This window comes from Andrena cerasifolii, chromosome 11 (assembly GCF_050908995.1).
Source record: "Andrena cerasifolii isolate SP2316 chromosome 11, iyAndCera1_principal, whole genome shotgun sequence".
NCBI lineage: Eukaryota > Metazoa > Arthropoda > Insecta > Hymenoptera > Andrenidae > Andrena > Andrena cerasifolii.
Window position 1 is genome coordinate 8,273,783 of NC_135128.1, and position 15,361 is coordinate 8,289,143.

General features: G+C 43.6%; 2 protein-coding genes across 2 annotated transcripts; one reads left to right on the forward strand and one right to left on the reverse strand.

Annotated features, from left to right (window-relative positions):
• Positions 1–19: 19 nt before the first annotated feature.
• Positions 20–11,296, forward strand: LOC143374913 (adenylate kinase 9). Its single transcript, XM_076823464.1, has 10 exons — positions 20–5,739; positions 5,908–5,971; positions 7,234–7,361; positions 7,707–7,882; positions 8,686–8,763; positions 8,842–8,939; positions 9,026–9,166; positions 10,277–10,373; positions 10,435–10,557; positions 10,635–11,296. Exons 1-10 carry the CDS (start codon positions 126–128, stop codon positions 10,743–10,745), a joined length of 6,630 nt encoding a protein of 2,209 aa, XP_076679579.1. The 5' UTR covers positions 20–125; the 3' UTR covers positions 10,746–11,296.
• A 617-nt stretch (positions 11,297–11,913) lies between these two features.
• On the reverse strand, positions 11,914–14,971 carry LOC143374858 (uronyl 2-sulfotransferase). Its single transcript, XM_076823403.1, has 6 exons — positions 14,689–14,971; positions 14,030–14,239; positions 13,252–13,412; positions 13,066–13,140; positions 12,823–12,983; positions 11,914–12,743 (listed from the first exon to the last, which is right to left on the reverse strand). Exons 1-6 carry the CDS (start codon positions 14,956–14,958, stop codon positions 12,589–12,591), a joined length of 1,032 nt encoding a protein of 343 aa, XP_076679518.1. The 5' UTR covers positions 14,959–14,971; the 3' UTR covers positions 11,914–12,588.
• Positions 14,972–15,361: the final 390 nt, after the last annotated feature.

Genomic DNA, 15,361 nt, shown 5'->3' on the forward strand with positions numbered 1-15,361 from the left:
AGTATCTCAATTCACTATGCATGCTTACTTTTTCATCCTAGTAGTTGTTAGTTACTTGAGCTTCGATTTACCTCGCATCTCCTTGAAAAACCCTTTTGTAAATTGCTAACCTCCTGCTAACCTGTATGTCATTTGTCTGCGATGTATTACGGCGTAACCTCCAAAGGAATCATTCAAGGAAAGGCTTTGTTAAGCGATGTAATATATATTCAACAATGTGTGACAAAGTATCCATTCGCGAAAAGCGCGATGCAGATCGTGGCGACGACGAAGAGTTTTACGCAGATGCATCGTTTATCGTGAAAAAGAGTTTCTTTCGCTACATTAAGGGATACCCTCGCGAAAAGTATGTTCATGCATGGCCTGAACCTCATACATGCGTGTATCCAAAAGCTAACGCTTACTATGCTTTCCTCGAGGATACGAATCCATTTACCAGATTCTCCGTGGAGTGTGAATCGAGAAAATATGGAACCGTCAAACCACACTTCAAACCACCGGAACATCCTTACGAAACTCGGGATCCCTATCGCGAGGCCGAAGCAAGAGAGAAATATCTCAAAAGAAAGCCAATCTGCTTCGCTATCTTCAGTAAACCTGGTCTCAACACCACCGATCTTGCAAGCATGATTGCCGACACGTGGAACTGCGTTCTTATCTGTCCAATATACCTCTTAAATGAAGAAATCGACAAGGGAACAGAAAAGGGTAAAGCCATTAGAAATATTTTAAAGATGGGCGAATGTTTAAGGCCTGATGTTATCATGAATCTAATAGAAGCCAGAATTAATAAAAGGGACGTTTTTTACAAGGGGTACATCGTGGTTGATTTACCACTGATTTCAAATGAGACGCTCGATTATTCCTCTTATCCGTGTTATCCGAAACAGCAGTCGGATGTTCAGAATCTTTCCAACAATTTCATGAAAATTTTCGACTCGTCATTTCATAGAATATGCGGCACAATGGCTGTTCTCGAAGAAAGTCACGTACTTTCGAGCGACGCCCAGGAGCTTCAAATTTCTTCTGATGAAAAATTCAAGAACGAAGCGTGTGCGATTACGCCTAATTACGAGAATTTTATTGCCAGTCAAATAGAAAATATCTTCACAACGTGGCCTATAAAACCATCCATAATTATCCAAGTCATGTGTCCCGATACAGACGTCGTGAGAAAGCGTGAACATTTTCGCATAGATTCAGCAACAGGTCGCATCGTGGACTCCGGTTTCAGTGGGATCATTGAAAATATCGAAATGCTGTTTTCTGAGAATAAAACGGACAACGAAACGAACGTTGCCTTCGAGTCGTATGAAGAACTGCTGACGGAGGAGCAAATTTTAGACCGGTACCTGAGGAAGTACCTACTAAAACGTCCTTCTGACAGAAAATCGAACGTGGAGACGCAGTGCGAACTGTACAAATGTTTTGCAATACCAGTCATCGACAAATGGCTTCGGCTACATAAAACAGAAAACGTGATACGCGTGGACGGTCGGCCGTCAGTGTCTCGAATGCTTCAAATCGTGATAGCGCGTCTACGTACACTGCCTGCTCCACGAGTGATTCTCGCGAAAAGATTCATAGATCTTGCTGCAGTAACCGTCGGAGACGAATCGCCAACGGCACCACCCGTGGACGCGTTCGCGGGCGAATCGCAAGAAGAAGTATTTCAAAATCTGACCAACAGGGAAACCGTGTCACCTTTATATCCATGGAGGCTATCGTCTTGGAACTTCCTTTGCCCAGTTGAACTAACCAAAGGAAGAACCACGGAAGGATTGTCGAAGTATGCTGTCGGATTCATGAACAAACTGTTCTTCCTCTCGTCACTCGAGGCAGCTGACATATTCATAGAGAATCCAAGAACGTTCCTAGTCCCTTTTTACCCCAGGCCAACGTGTAAAATGGTTGTGTTCGGCCCTAAATATTCTGGGAAGTCTGATCTGTGCAAAAAGTTGGCACATACGTTTGGGGGTACGATAATAAACGTGAACGAAGCTGTGAAATCTCTCGTGGACGGTGATTCTGATATGTTCTTCGACTCACCCACTCGTACAAGCCTTGAAGACAGGGCTAACATCATTGTAAAAAAGGTACAAGACATACCGACAGAAGAAATAGATATCAACGTGTGGAGAGATGGAGGTTACATCGTGGATGGCATGTGTCCTGATATCGATACTTGGAAAACGGTTGTCGAAGACTCAAAGATCATCTTTGAAGATGTGATCCTCTTATTTGACGAGGAGCCATATGAATATTTGTTATCCAAGTGGCACAGCATTCATAACGCTAAGGAGGATTCTCGAGCGAATCTTGAGGGAGGGATGGAATACTTGGAAGGTATGAATACGTACGAAGACAATGGAGAAGAAGAAGAGGAATCTCGAGGATTGATAGAATACCTCGAGCACATTCAACAGTTCCAACTAGATTGGGAAGAAATAATGGGGAAAGTGGAAGATGCTTGCAAAAATCTGGTCACCTGTGACATTAGCAAAGTCAAAGACGTCTCCAAGTACGTAATCGAGAGCATCAAAGATCGTTACACGGATAAAGCGAAGGTTATGAGCGACGATGAGAAGGAAAGGGAAAAGGATATTGCGGAATACATCGCCATGACCGACGATACGGAAAATTTCGCAGAAGAGGAAGAAGAGGATGAAAAGCAAACTCTGGAATTGGATGATAAAGAGGACAATCGTCGCTTGGGTGACACTAATCACTACTGTCCAGTGGCGAAATTAAAATATAATGTTCTCTGGAAAGGTAAAGAGGATTTCAGCGCAATTTTTATGGATAAAATTTATCTTCTCTCCAGCGAAGCTGCTCTTGAAGAATTCATACGTGGTCCGCAAAAGATGTCTCTTCCACTTCGGAAACCACTATCTTTAATTCCGCCCCCTCGTATTAGTGTCATTGGCCCACTGGGCTGTGGAAAAAGTGCGCTGGCTGATGCGATATCCCGAGAATACGGTCTCGCGCATATCGATTACTTTGAAGGTTTCACTAGGTTCATGAAACATCGAGGGATGCTACCAGTTTCACGTAGAGATGTCCTGACTTCGCCAGAGGATCTCCTAGAGGAAGTAGAATTGCCGGAAGATCTACACGACGAAAAGTATACCAGCAACGAAGCCACGGTGCAAACTTTTGTCCGACGCTACTGGGGCACTGGTGGTGATCTTCCTGAGAGGATGCTTCGCGAATGTTTGTTAGACTTTTTCGATGGGCTTTATAATTTTCACGGTGTCGTGCTCGATCATTTTCCAAGTTGCCCAGAGGACGTGGAAATTGCACGGGAGTATTACACAGTGCCTGAGGTGATAATAGAACTTCATTGCGGTAGAGACACATCCTACGAAAGGATAATGCCTGAACTACTACAGTCCTGGAAGAAGAATTTGGAAGAGAAGAAACACGCTGAAGAGGTGCGGTACATGGACGAACTTAACGAGTACGAAAGAAATCGAGAAGCATGGATCGATAAGATGTTGTGTGAAGCATTCGATCCACGAACTATGTTGAAGGGCGAGGAAACTTCTTTTCATTCAGTCAGTACTCTTGAAAATGATACACTTACCGACGACTATTCATTTCTCGATTATGTTGATTCAGAAATCCTGGAACTGAAGCGGTTTGAATTGGTGGAGACTTGGCACCAAGAGAATCCTGAACCTGTACTTTTCACCGACTGGGAAGAATTCGAGACAGCGCGAGAAAAAATCGAGCAACAGTTCGGAAAAACTTACGAGAGCGATTCTCAGAAGTTAGATGCTACGCGAAGCGCTCTGGAAAATGAATCGATACCGTACATACACGTGGACGCAGAAAAAAGTTCGAGGGATGTCCTCTTCCAAGTTATGAGGCTCCTCGATCCTTTCACCAGTCGAGACATTTCCACTCTCGAGAAAGTGTACACGATGGATCTCGAAACAGCCGAGCTACTCCTCGATTATGGTTACTATCTTCTAAGTTCCTTCGGTCGCTGGTGCCCTGTACAGTTGTACAAAAATAGAACACCCCTGCAAATGTTTCTGCCACTGGAGGCTCAGCAGGAAATTTATCCAGTGGTGCATCGACAATTCATGTACTTTGTCGGTGGTAAAGATGCTCATTCCGCATTTTCCAAGAATCCATTGAAGTACCTCGAGCAAGATTGTCGTGCACCTATTATCCCTTTCCGATTCTCCATTATAGGCCCACCTAAATGTGGAAAAACGACACTCGCTCGTCGATTCGCGGCGAAGTACGGTCTGAAGGTAGTAACTCGAGGCACTGCTCTGCGTCACGTCCTGAAGTATTTTCCTTGGACGGAGTCGGCACAATCCGCGGAACCTCGTCTTCGAGAGGGCCACGTGGTCCCTGAGAAGTCTTTGTATCGCGCCATCGAAATGTACTCCATCGATCCTCGTTCGACTTCCCAGGGTTTTGTGCTGGATGGTTTCCCCTCGAACCTCCGCGAGTACGAGGAGCTGACGTTTCTTGGTATTCAACCGATGGTCATACTCGATTTGAAAGCGAGTCTGACGTTTTGTACGGAGTGTTTGTTAAATGAAGCTGACGAAACGAGGAAACCAGTGAATTTTTCTGAGAAATTCTTGGCACATCGCTACTCGAATTGGGCAGTAGACCAGGAGGCTTTTCGCGACTGGCTGAAAAGATTCACTCAGAACGTGATCGAACTCGATGCAACTAGGAGCATGTGGCATGTGTGGCTTCGAGCTGATAAAGAAGCGTGTCTCAGATACACCAACATCAGACAGTATTTCCGTGAATGTGATTATGATAAAGTCCACAGCTTAAAATTTATGAGTGTCTCGCCTTACGAATTCAGGAGGCGACAGAGTCTATTCGAAGCGTATTGCCCTTTGTGCTTATTTTACGAGAACACTATGAACACTTCTGGACCTCCGCCTGACCATCGAGGAATGGTTCAGTTCCGGAGGCACTTCTACTGGATCTGTACGCGACATATGAATGATTTCATTAAAAATCCAGAGAAACACCTTCCACCTACGAACACGGCACGTCTACCAGAAGATCGTCCTCGTGTTCTGACCGAAGTAGTTGATAAAGAACACTCTTGTTGGGCTAAACGTCTACAAGCCGGAGGTTTTTGCTTGGTGACATACGTGGAGGGCTTACCACTTCGCAACTTAGTACCCGGAAAGTCGAGTATAGGGGTTTTGTACAAGGACAACGTGTACCTGTTTTGTACAGAAGACTGTCGCGATAAATTTCTGGCGCAGTGTGATAAATACGCGAGCGTGGACGTGAACTTTTTACGGACAATACCACCCATTGACGTGAAGAATCTACCAGACCTTGGTTTCTTAGAGCAGACTGTGGCGAAGGTGATAATCGAAGCTATAGATCAGATCAGCATAATTCGACCAAAGTTTCCTGGCTTATCACCTTCTGCTACAGCTGCGATTTTCATCGGCGTGTACCTGAAGACACATAACGTCTCGTGCGCTATGAAAGAGACGGAGATCTACGATGCAGTTAGCAGGCGAATTATTGGTCGCGACAGGATCCTCAAGGTGGCAACACGTGCGATCAAGAAGAAGTTGAACCCTTTCGTGAACCTCCGTGCTTATAAAGATAGCAGGTACAGTCAGTATAGTGTGGGTGGAGAACTGTCTCTGATGTCACATCTATTCGCAAGACCGTCACATTTTATCACATTCCGTCGGACATCACCGACGCAGATTATGGTTGATCCAGACTCGGGCGATTGAATCCATACTTTTTCTGCAGGATCTATATTGTAGAAACCTTGTAATCTCAGTATAATAAACGAGTTTTGAATAAGCAAGAAGCCTTGAATTATTGCATACTCTGTGGTTAGACGTAAAGTACGTTCTTCGTTCGAAGCCTAACAATCCTATTTCCTTTCAGCACGTCGCGTACCTGTACCCGACACGAGGTTCGATTATTTGTGCGAGTATTTCAAGCCTGCTAGGTAAGTAGCATCGCAAATATTGTTCGATCGTGACGCGACAAATACCCAGTACGCGTTGCCGTTGTGTTATCGAAGGGAAGCAGCTAGAGCTCTATCTGGAAATGCACCCTCGCGATGGGAAACGAGTCGGAATAACCATCGACATTTCCATACTTCTTCGCTTTTATTTCCGCGAGCCGGGGACGGGACAGGAGTAGGGAAAACGGCACGTGATCTGCAATGCAGATTGAACTAAATTCGTCTACGCGACACGGAGTCCATGTTGAACGTCTGCCGACTTTACACGTACCCTTTCTCTGCTTGCTTTCGCGATGTGCGTTCGAGACTTCATTCATCGGGTAGAATCGTTCCTGTTCAACTACATTTCGAACAGGCGTGACCATCCTTCAATTAGAGTGTACATACACACAGCGACGAAAAGATCGATCCAAGAGGAGTTAATGAAAATCCTCCACGCATATTCGAAGTTGGTCAGCCGTGATAATGGCTGTTTCGCTGGAACACGTGGAAACCGCTATACGTGCTGCGGTATGCATCAGCCCGGTAACCATCGATGAAAGCCGTGTTTACCGTGCCGCGCGTCATCACGCTGGCTCGTTGACACGATGAGATTGAATGTACAAAGAGGAGGAGTCACGGGAGAGACGGGGGTTGCAAAGCGTACGTTCGATTAACGGTTAAAAAATATTCCTCGGCGGTGTAGCGACAAGTAAACAGCCGGTGACTAATAAAAGAAAAACAGGGGGGGGGAATCGATAAAGTGTAAACCGTGCATAGAGGGAGTAATGGTAAATAATTATCAAATGGAAGGCCGATAGGAACGGAGAGTTTGCTTTGCAGGACACGTGCTCGTTCACAATTGCGTTAATTCAGAGAGATTAAAATGCGAAACGGCGGTAGATCAAAGAGGCGCCCGTTCAGCCTGGCCTCCCACGATCTAACGCTAGAATGCTTCTTGCCAACGACATCGCGTGGTCCGACTACTGGCACGTGTCGGATGATTCAACGATCCCTAATGAAAGCCACCTAACACGGCATCATCCCTGTGCTTCTTGTTCATTTCACCGACGCCTCTCTTCAAAGGCTAATTGTTTAATGAGGCTACTCCCATTAGCATTTAAATGCGGCTCGTTGTCACTGCGACACCCTCGTCTCGATTCCAGACACGCGCCTGTCACTAAGCGCCGTAATCCTTCCATCACTTTTCTATAACACACGGATCAAACCACTAGACTGCGAATATTTTTACGCCGTGATTTCAGCAAGGTTCCAGCTTTCCTGAACGTAGTGGACATCGCCGGGTTGGTGAAAGGAGCTGCCGAGGGGCAGGGTTTGGGGAACAGTTTCCTCTCACACATCAACGCATGCGATGGCATTTTTCATCTCTGTCGTAAGTTTCTTTGATACACACGTATTGTTCGTTTATCTGTCGCTCGCATAAACGAGTATGTTATTGTCCTGGACAAACGAAGTCTGATAAAATCATTTACGTTAAGGGGGAGGGTAATGCACCGCCGATGAGATCGCCAGATTAGTTTGTCACTGTGTTTACCTCTTCCGTGTGCTGGACATGCAATCGTGGATTCTAACTTATCTCCGGCATGCACGCGTGGTTTACGAGTATGGAGGGTGCGCGTTAAAACTTTCGTTAACTAGCTTCGCGGAAGAAAGATAGTCATTAAACGAATCCTTAAAAAAGGGTGTTGATCCTGTATTCTCGACGATCTGAATGCAGGAGCGTTCGACGACGACGATGTTACTCACATAGAAGGAGACGTGAATCCCGTGAGGGATCTGGAGATTATTAGCGAGGAATTACGGCTGAAGGACATCGAGTTCCTCAACGGACACCTCGAGAAGCTGGAAAAACTCGTTGTCCGAGGAAACGATAAGAAACTCAAGCCTGAATATGTAAGTAACAACCCCGTTGAATATTTTATACATCGTGTGGACACCTGAATGCAATGTCACGATTCACGATAGCGGAGCACAGTAGACCCATAAAGCGATCCTGATCTGTTGTTGCGCTGGATCTTTCGATCTACCCTCTATTACCGTGCACGTACGTGTAATTGAGGCTCGATTATCAAGTGCAATGCGTCGATACTGGCGGTTGCAGAAAACACATCGAAATGTTCGCAGGATGGGCTGAAAGAAGGCACTGTTTATTTCAACAGAAAATCGTATTAATAATTGTAGGATCGGTCTAAGTGGTTCCCTTTGTTCTGGCATTCGCGTCGAGGAGCGAAGGAAAGTAGTAAATGCAAGCTTATTGAGGAGACCGAACGAAATCACCGAGGAAATTAAGAGAGCGTGGTCGGTACGCTGCTTCCTAGAACGAATCAATCGAATTACCCTCTTTCCGTGGATTGACCCACGGCAATTTCCGATCTCTCCCTCGTTCTAGACTTTGCAATTTACTAAAACTTTTCGAGAGCTCGAAGCTACCTCTTCGTCCTCTCGGCCAAACTAATGGAGCGACGTTTCGCGAGCGTACAGTCCTCTAATCACGGCTCGATCACGGAATCATTCCACCCAATGGCGCGTACTCGTGCTGCTAAATACCAAGTGGAACGTTAGTTTCTTCCAATTGGTAGCGAAGGAAATTTGCATAGCGGGGAAGTTTGAAAAAGAACGAAAGTCGGCGGGCAGCACGACAGACACAAACGCGTAAAAGTTTCTTAACCAATCTCTCAAATGTCTTTTCATCGTAGGACACGCTGCTGAAAGTGAAAGGCGTGATGGTGGACGAAAAGAGGCATATTAGGTTCGCCGATTGGAACGCTACTGACGTAAGTAGATCATCGCTAATTTCATCGGCCTTGCAAATTTGCATATCGAACCAGAATCTTATTGTGCGTCTGTTACAGATCGAAGTTCTCAATAAATATTTATTCCTCACGTCGAAGCCCGTTATTTATTTAGTTAATCTTTCTGAGAAGGATTATATACGTAAGAAGAACAAATGGTATGTATATGTGGACTATACTAATGCACTACACAAAAATGTGTCGTGGGAGACGTTCACTGAACTCTGTGTCTTATGATGCACAGGTTAGTCAAAATAAAGGAATGGGTTGACAAGAACGATCCTGGGGCTGTTCTGATCCCTTTCAGCGGAGCCTTCGAGAACAAGCTTGTCGACATGAACGAGGCAGAGCGTGAGAAGTATCTCGAAGAAAGCAAAGTTACTAGGTGCGTAACTTGAAAATAGCAAACTTCGAGAAGTTGGAATCGTATCCACAGCCAGTTACGGAATGTTAGCCGCAGAAATGGGGCGATCGTTCCTAAAGTTCGTGAAGGCATCCCTGAAGAAGCTGGGTTCCCACATTTAGCTATGCATCGAGTTATCTTCTAACGGTGATAATAATGGTGGGCTCGGTCCAAGCGTCTAGACTTGGCCCACTCTCATGTAGGGGGACCAATAAAAACTGTGGCATCTTTGCCGCGGCGCACTATATTTTTACGAACGGCTATTCAAATTCTTGCAAAATTGCATGAAAACCGCTCCTGCCCTCGCGGGCACGCCAGCATAACAGGGGGATGAGCGGAACGAGGATCAACCGGTTCAGTTGGCTAGTAGGTCATTCTCCAACAAATGCGTTTATGATGCTTGTAATAAAATTAAAAAAATGTTTCACGTGGTAGACAAGGGGAAACTCTGAATGTTACTATTCGAACAAAGAGTTTCGATTAAGTAAAGTTGAAAAACAAAGATTATTTCGATGTAAAAGCACGATTCCAATAGTCTTGAGACTATCGTTCGATGGCAGTAGAAAATATTAAATCGTGCCCGCCAATGATGCCCAATAATCTCATGTCGGTGATTAGAGATCGAAATTCTTGGGCAAATTCTGTCGATCCCTCGAAATGATTGTCCGAAATAGGTTCACTCGGTAATGACAGGGGACAAACGGAAGATTTCTAGATACCGCGATTTTATTTCGAGACCGCAGATAACCGAGGCGCCGAAGTAGGTCCCGAGACAGAGTCAGAGTGATAAAATTGCGGTATTAAGTCGTTTGGCTTTATGTGTATTCTCTGAAGTCTCGAACTCCGTTGGGGCCCATAGAATGGGATGGCTTCCCTTCGTGTACCCTGTCATTAGACGGTATTCGGCTCGAGACAATCATATTCCACACAGTCCTGCTCTTGACTACCCCTTCTTTCGACCGGGAATCCATTTTCTTCTGATACATCGTGGATTCACTATGGTCCATTTTATTCGTGCATTATACGAATTTTAATAGCTTCTCAATTAAGGACTTTAATAACATACTGTTTAACTTTACGAATTGTTTTCAGCGCACTTGATAAGATCATTGTGCAAGGATACAAAGCATTGCAGCTGCAATACTTCTTCACGGCTGGGCACGATGAAGTCAAAGCATGGACGATTCAGGTAAGTTAAAGAAGTTTTTGAAAAGTCTTGCAGTTCCTTATTTGTCGTGTGTTTCTTACAGAAAGGTACGAAAGCACCCCAGGCTGCAGGAAAGATTCACACAGACTTCGAAAAAGGGTTCATCATGGCTGAAGTTATGAAGTACGAGGATTTTAAGAATGAAGGCTCAGAAGCGGCAGTAAAGGTCAGGATTATGAGGGTGCCTCGTAGGCTGACTTTTCGTACATGCGTACTACTTTTTCTTTCCTTTCTTTGTGACAGGCTGCTGGAAAATACAGGCAACAGGGACGGAATTACGTCGTGGAGGACGGAGACGTCATTTTCTTTAAGTTCAATGCTGGTGCTGGGCTGAAAGACCCAAAGAAAAAGTGATGGCAGGTGTTGCTCGTGTTGTTGCTCGTCCATTTGTACATCAACATGATCGTTATGTTCTGTTGCATACGTGACACACGTGTGAAATAACCAAAATCGCTTACAAATACCCCTTGACTTTTTTTACATTAGCTCCAAACGATATGCGCCACTGTTGATGACGATAGTAACGTTTTTATAGTAACGTTTGATACTCGAGTAAATATTTTTACATGTTTTATTGTACGATGAGAATAAAATGTTTTTTGTTCAGGCGACACGATTAGTTTATCATAGTCTTCTATCGTATCAACGTTGGTAACTACTATTGGAGTAATCACAGCATTTTTTTATGTTACAACGATAGAGAGTACGGAGAAGTTATGCTGCAACGTTATTGAGTGTAAATAAACGATAGTGGCTTCATATAATCTAACATACTGCTTTTGTTACCCTGGGCAATCAGTGAAATGAAAAGGGAACGCGAAGGAAGAGAAAGCGACTTGTTGTCTTGAATTTGTACTTTGTATGTTCCCATATTTATTCTATAAATACATTTACTTAAAGATGTATATTAAGTGCAATTACTTCCCACTTCTAGAAAGTGCATCTTGTAGAAAAACATAGAACAAGAATTAGCTGGTGATAGACATTCTCTGAAGATGTCGCCACTTACGCGATTCGCATCATACGATGAGATTCAAATGCTGTGATTACAAAAGCAAGCGATCTCTGGTCATACACTATCGACAAGAAGTTTGGTAGTTGATTTTTAGGAATTTTGAAGGTTCACGGAGAAAGTAGTGGAAGTAATATCTTGAATATATAGTAATTTCACAAATTAACACTTTATTTATCACATTACATGTCAAATACAACGATCTTCCTCTTCGTCTGCAAACTTTGGAGCCCTCAGGATCGTCATCTAGTAGTTCCATGAAGTTTTCTTGTACTTACGACATTATATTAATCTTTTAATCTTTGTTCCGCCTACATATTTACGAGTAGGAATTAAGCATACTTCATAAATGGTCGTTCTCCACAACGTCGATGAGTACTTGTTTGATCTTTCGGATTGGGAATCTCAAAGAAGGGTTCGTCATCCATTTTTCCGACTTACAGACATTTTCTATTTAAAATTATTGTATATGTATTGTATTGTTTGAATGTCTTAATTTAGGGTGTCATCTTGTAACAATTTTGCCCTTGTTTTGGTATAATCAACACGTCTACCATTCTTTGTTCAAGTTTTCTATGGTATTTAATACATAAATACCCCCATATGCTTTGACACTTCTAGAGATGACTACTCAAACATATTATTTAGATATCTTCGGTATTCTTACGGACGTAACATTCAAGCTTGACTGCTACTACAGAACTGATATGCAATCTACCTTATTTTAGAATTACATACAGCCATTCCTTTCGAAGGACATGCTAAGTACCTAGATAATAAGGAAAAGGGTCGTACATGGATCGTACACCTTAATGATTTTTACTCAGAAAAGTTTATTGCTCTTAATATACACACATGAAAATAGCAGAAAATTCGGTTCTGCGGACGTAATAATGTAGTTTACTCTCCTAATGGACCTAAATGTTATCGCATTTCACACATTCTTAGACGCTTTTTGTGTGAACAGGGTCTCTACATACCAAACTTCTGTGGATAGTGTACATATTCCTCTATTGAAAAATATTTTTTATTCAGGTTCATTTAATGACACTGCCAATAATACACAGCAGCCTGTCACTTCTCTTCAAAAAGTCTTACCACAATACACTTAATATAAGCATACATCTTTGGTGCAATTGCAAACTAGATAACAATAGAGCATGGCAATCGTGTGCTTTATGGCTGTTAATTTTCCTCAACGTCATTCCACGTTCCATTAAAAAGTCGAAACTTTAACCACCGGTACAACTCTATTTCATCCTCAAAGAGTTTCAACAAAATATCTTTCTCCCGAGGCAGCAATGCATTCGTGGTATCGGAAAAGTATTTCTTTCTAGGCCCTGAATGAAATGGATCATAGTAATTGAAACTGGGACCTCAGAGACTCTGTGCAAGCATCTTTATCTCCTATTTACTTACGAATCTTTCTGTAAATTTGCCTAGCACCACGGAAATAGTACGGAAATCTGTGTTCCAGCATATTTATGGATTGCTCCATGCAGTCTAAAATGCCAACAACGGGATACCATTCCACAATATTTGCCTTAGCCCGTTGCAATGCCCATTTGTTATTTACCTCTCTATAAATTACACATGCAATAATATAGAGAGCTAAAAGGATGAAGATACTGAAAAGTCTTATTTCGCTATGTATGTACTCACGTGCACCGACGATCCTGCCCGCAGAACGTAGGTATGGCTCTACTTTCGAGTACCGTTTCTCGTCTTTCGCGATATCTGAAAAGAGAAAAGCGCGCGATTAAACGGGGTCGACCTGATATTTGCACAATTCTTGCTCTATTTGCAGCGCGCCGTACCAAAGTTATTCCTCTTAGCGAAATATTTTACCTCTGCAAGCTCTGAGCACCTACAGGATTTCTCACTAGGGAGATAAACGTTGGAGCTTGCCGTCCGAAATTTGAAAAGTTTAAAAATCTGACATCACCGTCGAAGCTCAGAGGAATCGCTTCCTGCCTTATGATATTCGTGATTTCCTCTACCAGCAGCTCCTACGAAATAATACGAGTACATCCTGCCTAAAATTCCAACGGAACAGTAATCCCGCACGCACCGATTGGATTCGAAATTAATTTCATCGATCACGCAGGAGCGGTTAACAACCACCGCACGGGAGTGACCTACGAAATTGCGAACTGACGAAATATCCGAGAATCGCGGAGGGTACCGTCAGGATGATTGATCACCGTACCAAATATATCGAATCTTTTAATATTTATTGGAACCCTCGTAATAATTCGCGCGAGCATGTTCGATTTCCGACATCGTCTAGATATGCTGCCCCAAATAGGAATTCTAGACTTCTCTTTAATCGGAGAGACGAGAGTGGCGTGACTTTGATTGCAACACCGAAAACCGACACGAATGTGAACGTAAAGTGCAACGACCAGACTCTGATTAAATTCTCCGTGGATTTATACGACCAATGAATCAGATGCTGATTCATGTTTCTCGTGTTATATTGTTCGGTGGAACGATAACGCGGAACCGCGATTATTGCGTGCTGTTCGAGTATTACTATCGAAGATAAAGATTCAATAAATTCCACAATGAATCGTGCAACTGTGATGTAAAGATCCACGCACACTGTTTGAAATTCTTTTTTTACCTCTTGCAAAGTTGATAAAGGCCCATGATCACCAGGTGGCAAACGTATGTGCTTAAAAGCATTGTAACCTTGCAAACGCTGCAAGATGAGGACCAAAAGTTCAGCCCCCGCGTCTGGTACGCGTGTCAGCATCAGGATGTGCTTGTTCATTTTTGACAGACTCCTACGAGCGCCCAATTCCGCAAGAGAGGGTGTAACGTATCGATACGTCTGCGTGGTAAATCAGATTAACGATAATCATGACGTTACAATGGTTGCGGATGATTGATTCGTCTAATTTAACGCGAGTAATGGGACGGGCCAGGCGATACAAAAGTACGTAATTATCGATAGTAACATCACGCGTCAACCGAAAGGTCCCTGACTCTATACGTTACGCGCACCTTCCGGTGAACTCGTGTATAAATCACAAAAGGGAAAGATCACTTTCCAGCAATTACATCCTTCGCTGACGCACTTTCACTGCATCGAGCGCGCTTTGAACTCGACCACAACACTGACCGAGAAAAAAAAGAATCCGTCCAATGTACGGCGCATTTAGAAATAACGAAATCATGGGAAATGTGCGCGATGAGGGCTTGGACATTTGTTAAAACAGACGGGCGTACTCTAATCCTGATTCATTATTATTCTATGTAAATTTATCGGGTGCAATTCACCTGGGCATTATTGATTTCCTGTTCCCCCGCGTAATGCTTTTCTGTATCGCCTCGCGAATCATTCGTGTATTCAAGCGCTGATTTCGAATTCAGGGCAATGAAAAGGAGTGTCGAGCAGATAGCGGCACTGGTTAGATAGCCGCGATTTAGACGCATGTCAAAATCAGGTTCGATGGAGCTTGAGGCACTGTGGCTACGTTCCTTTTTCAAAGAGTACTCGACCACCAGTGATCCTGATTGCAGACATCGAGACCTCCGCTCGCAGATCATCGACGTTAGTGTCTACCAAGAAACTGAGGAGAATGTCAGTGGGTCAGAGACTTGGTACCGCTTGATCCCCACATCTTCACCTTAACTCCCACCAACCGTGGGTCTCGCGAAAAGCGAGGCTCCGCTTTTCCACGTGCATTTGCTTAATCATGAATGAAAAATAGCTTCGAGGTAATAAACCGAATAATTAAACCTGCTCGAATAGCCAATACATTACTCTCGCTCGATGTCTGAATTGTAGACTCATTACTCTGAGAGTACCAAGCCAGAGATCAAGTTACCTATATCTCTGACTTTCGTTACGCAACTCCTTCTATAAATCTGTCAGTTTTTTATTTAATCATCCCATGCACGAAATCGTTCTTTGTGCTGTACGGAATCAAGTACGGTGAAAGGAAGCTGG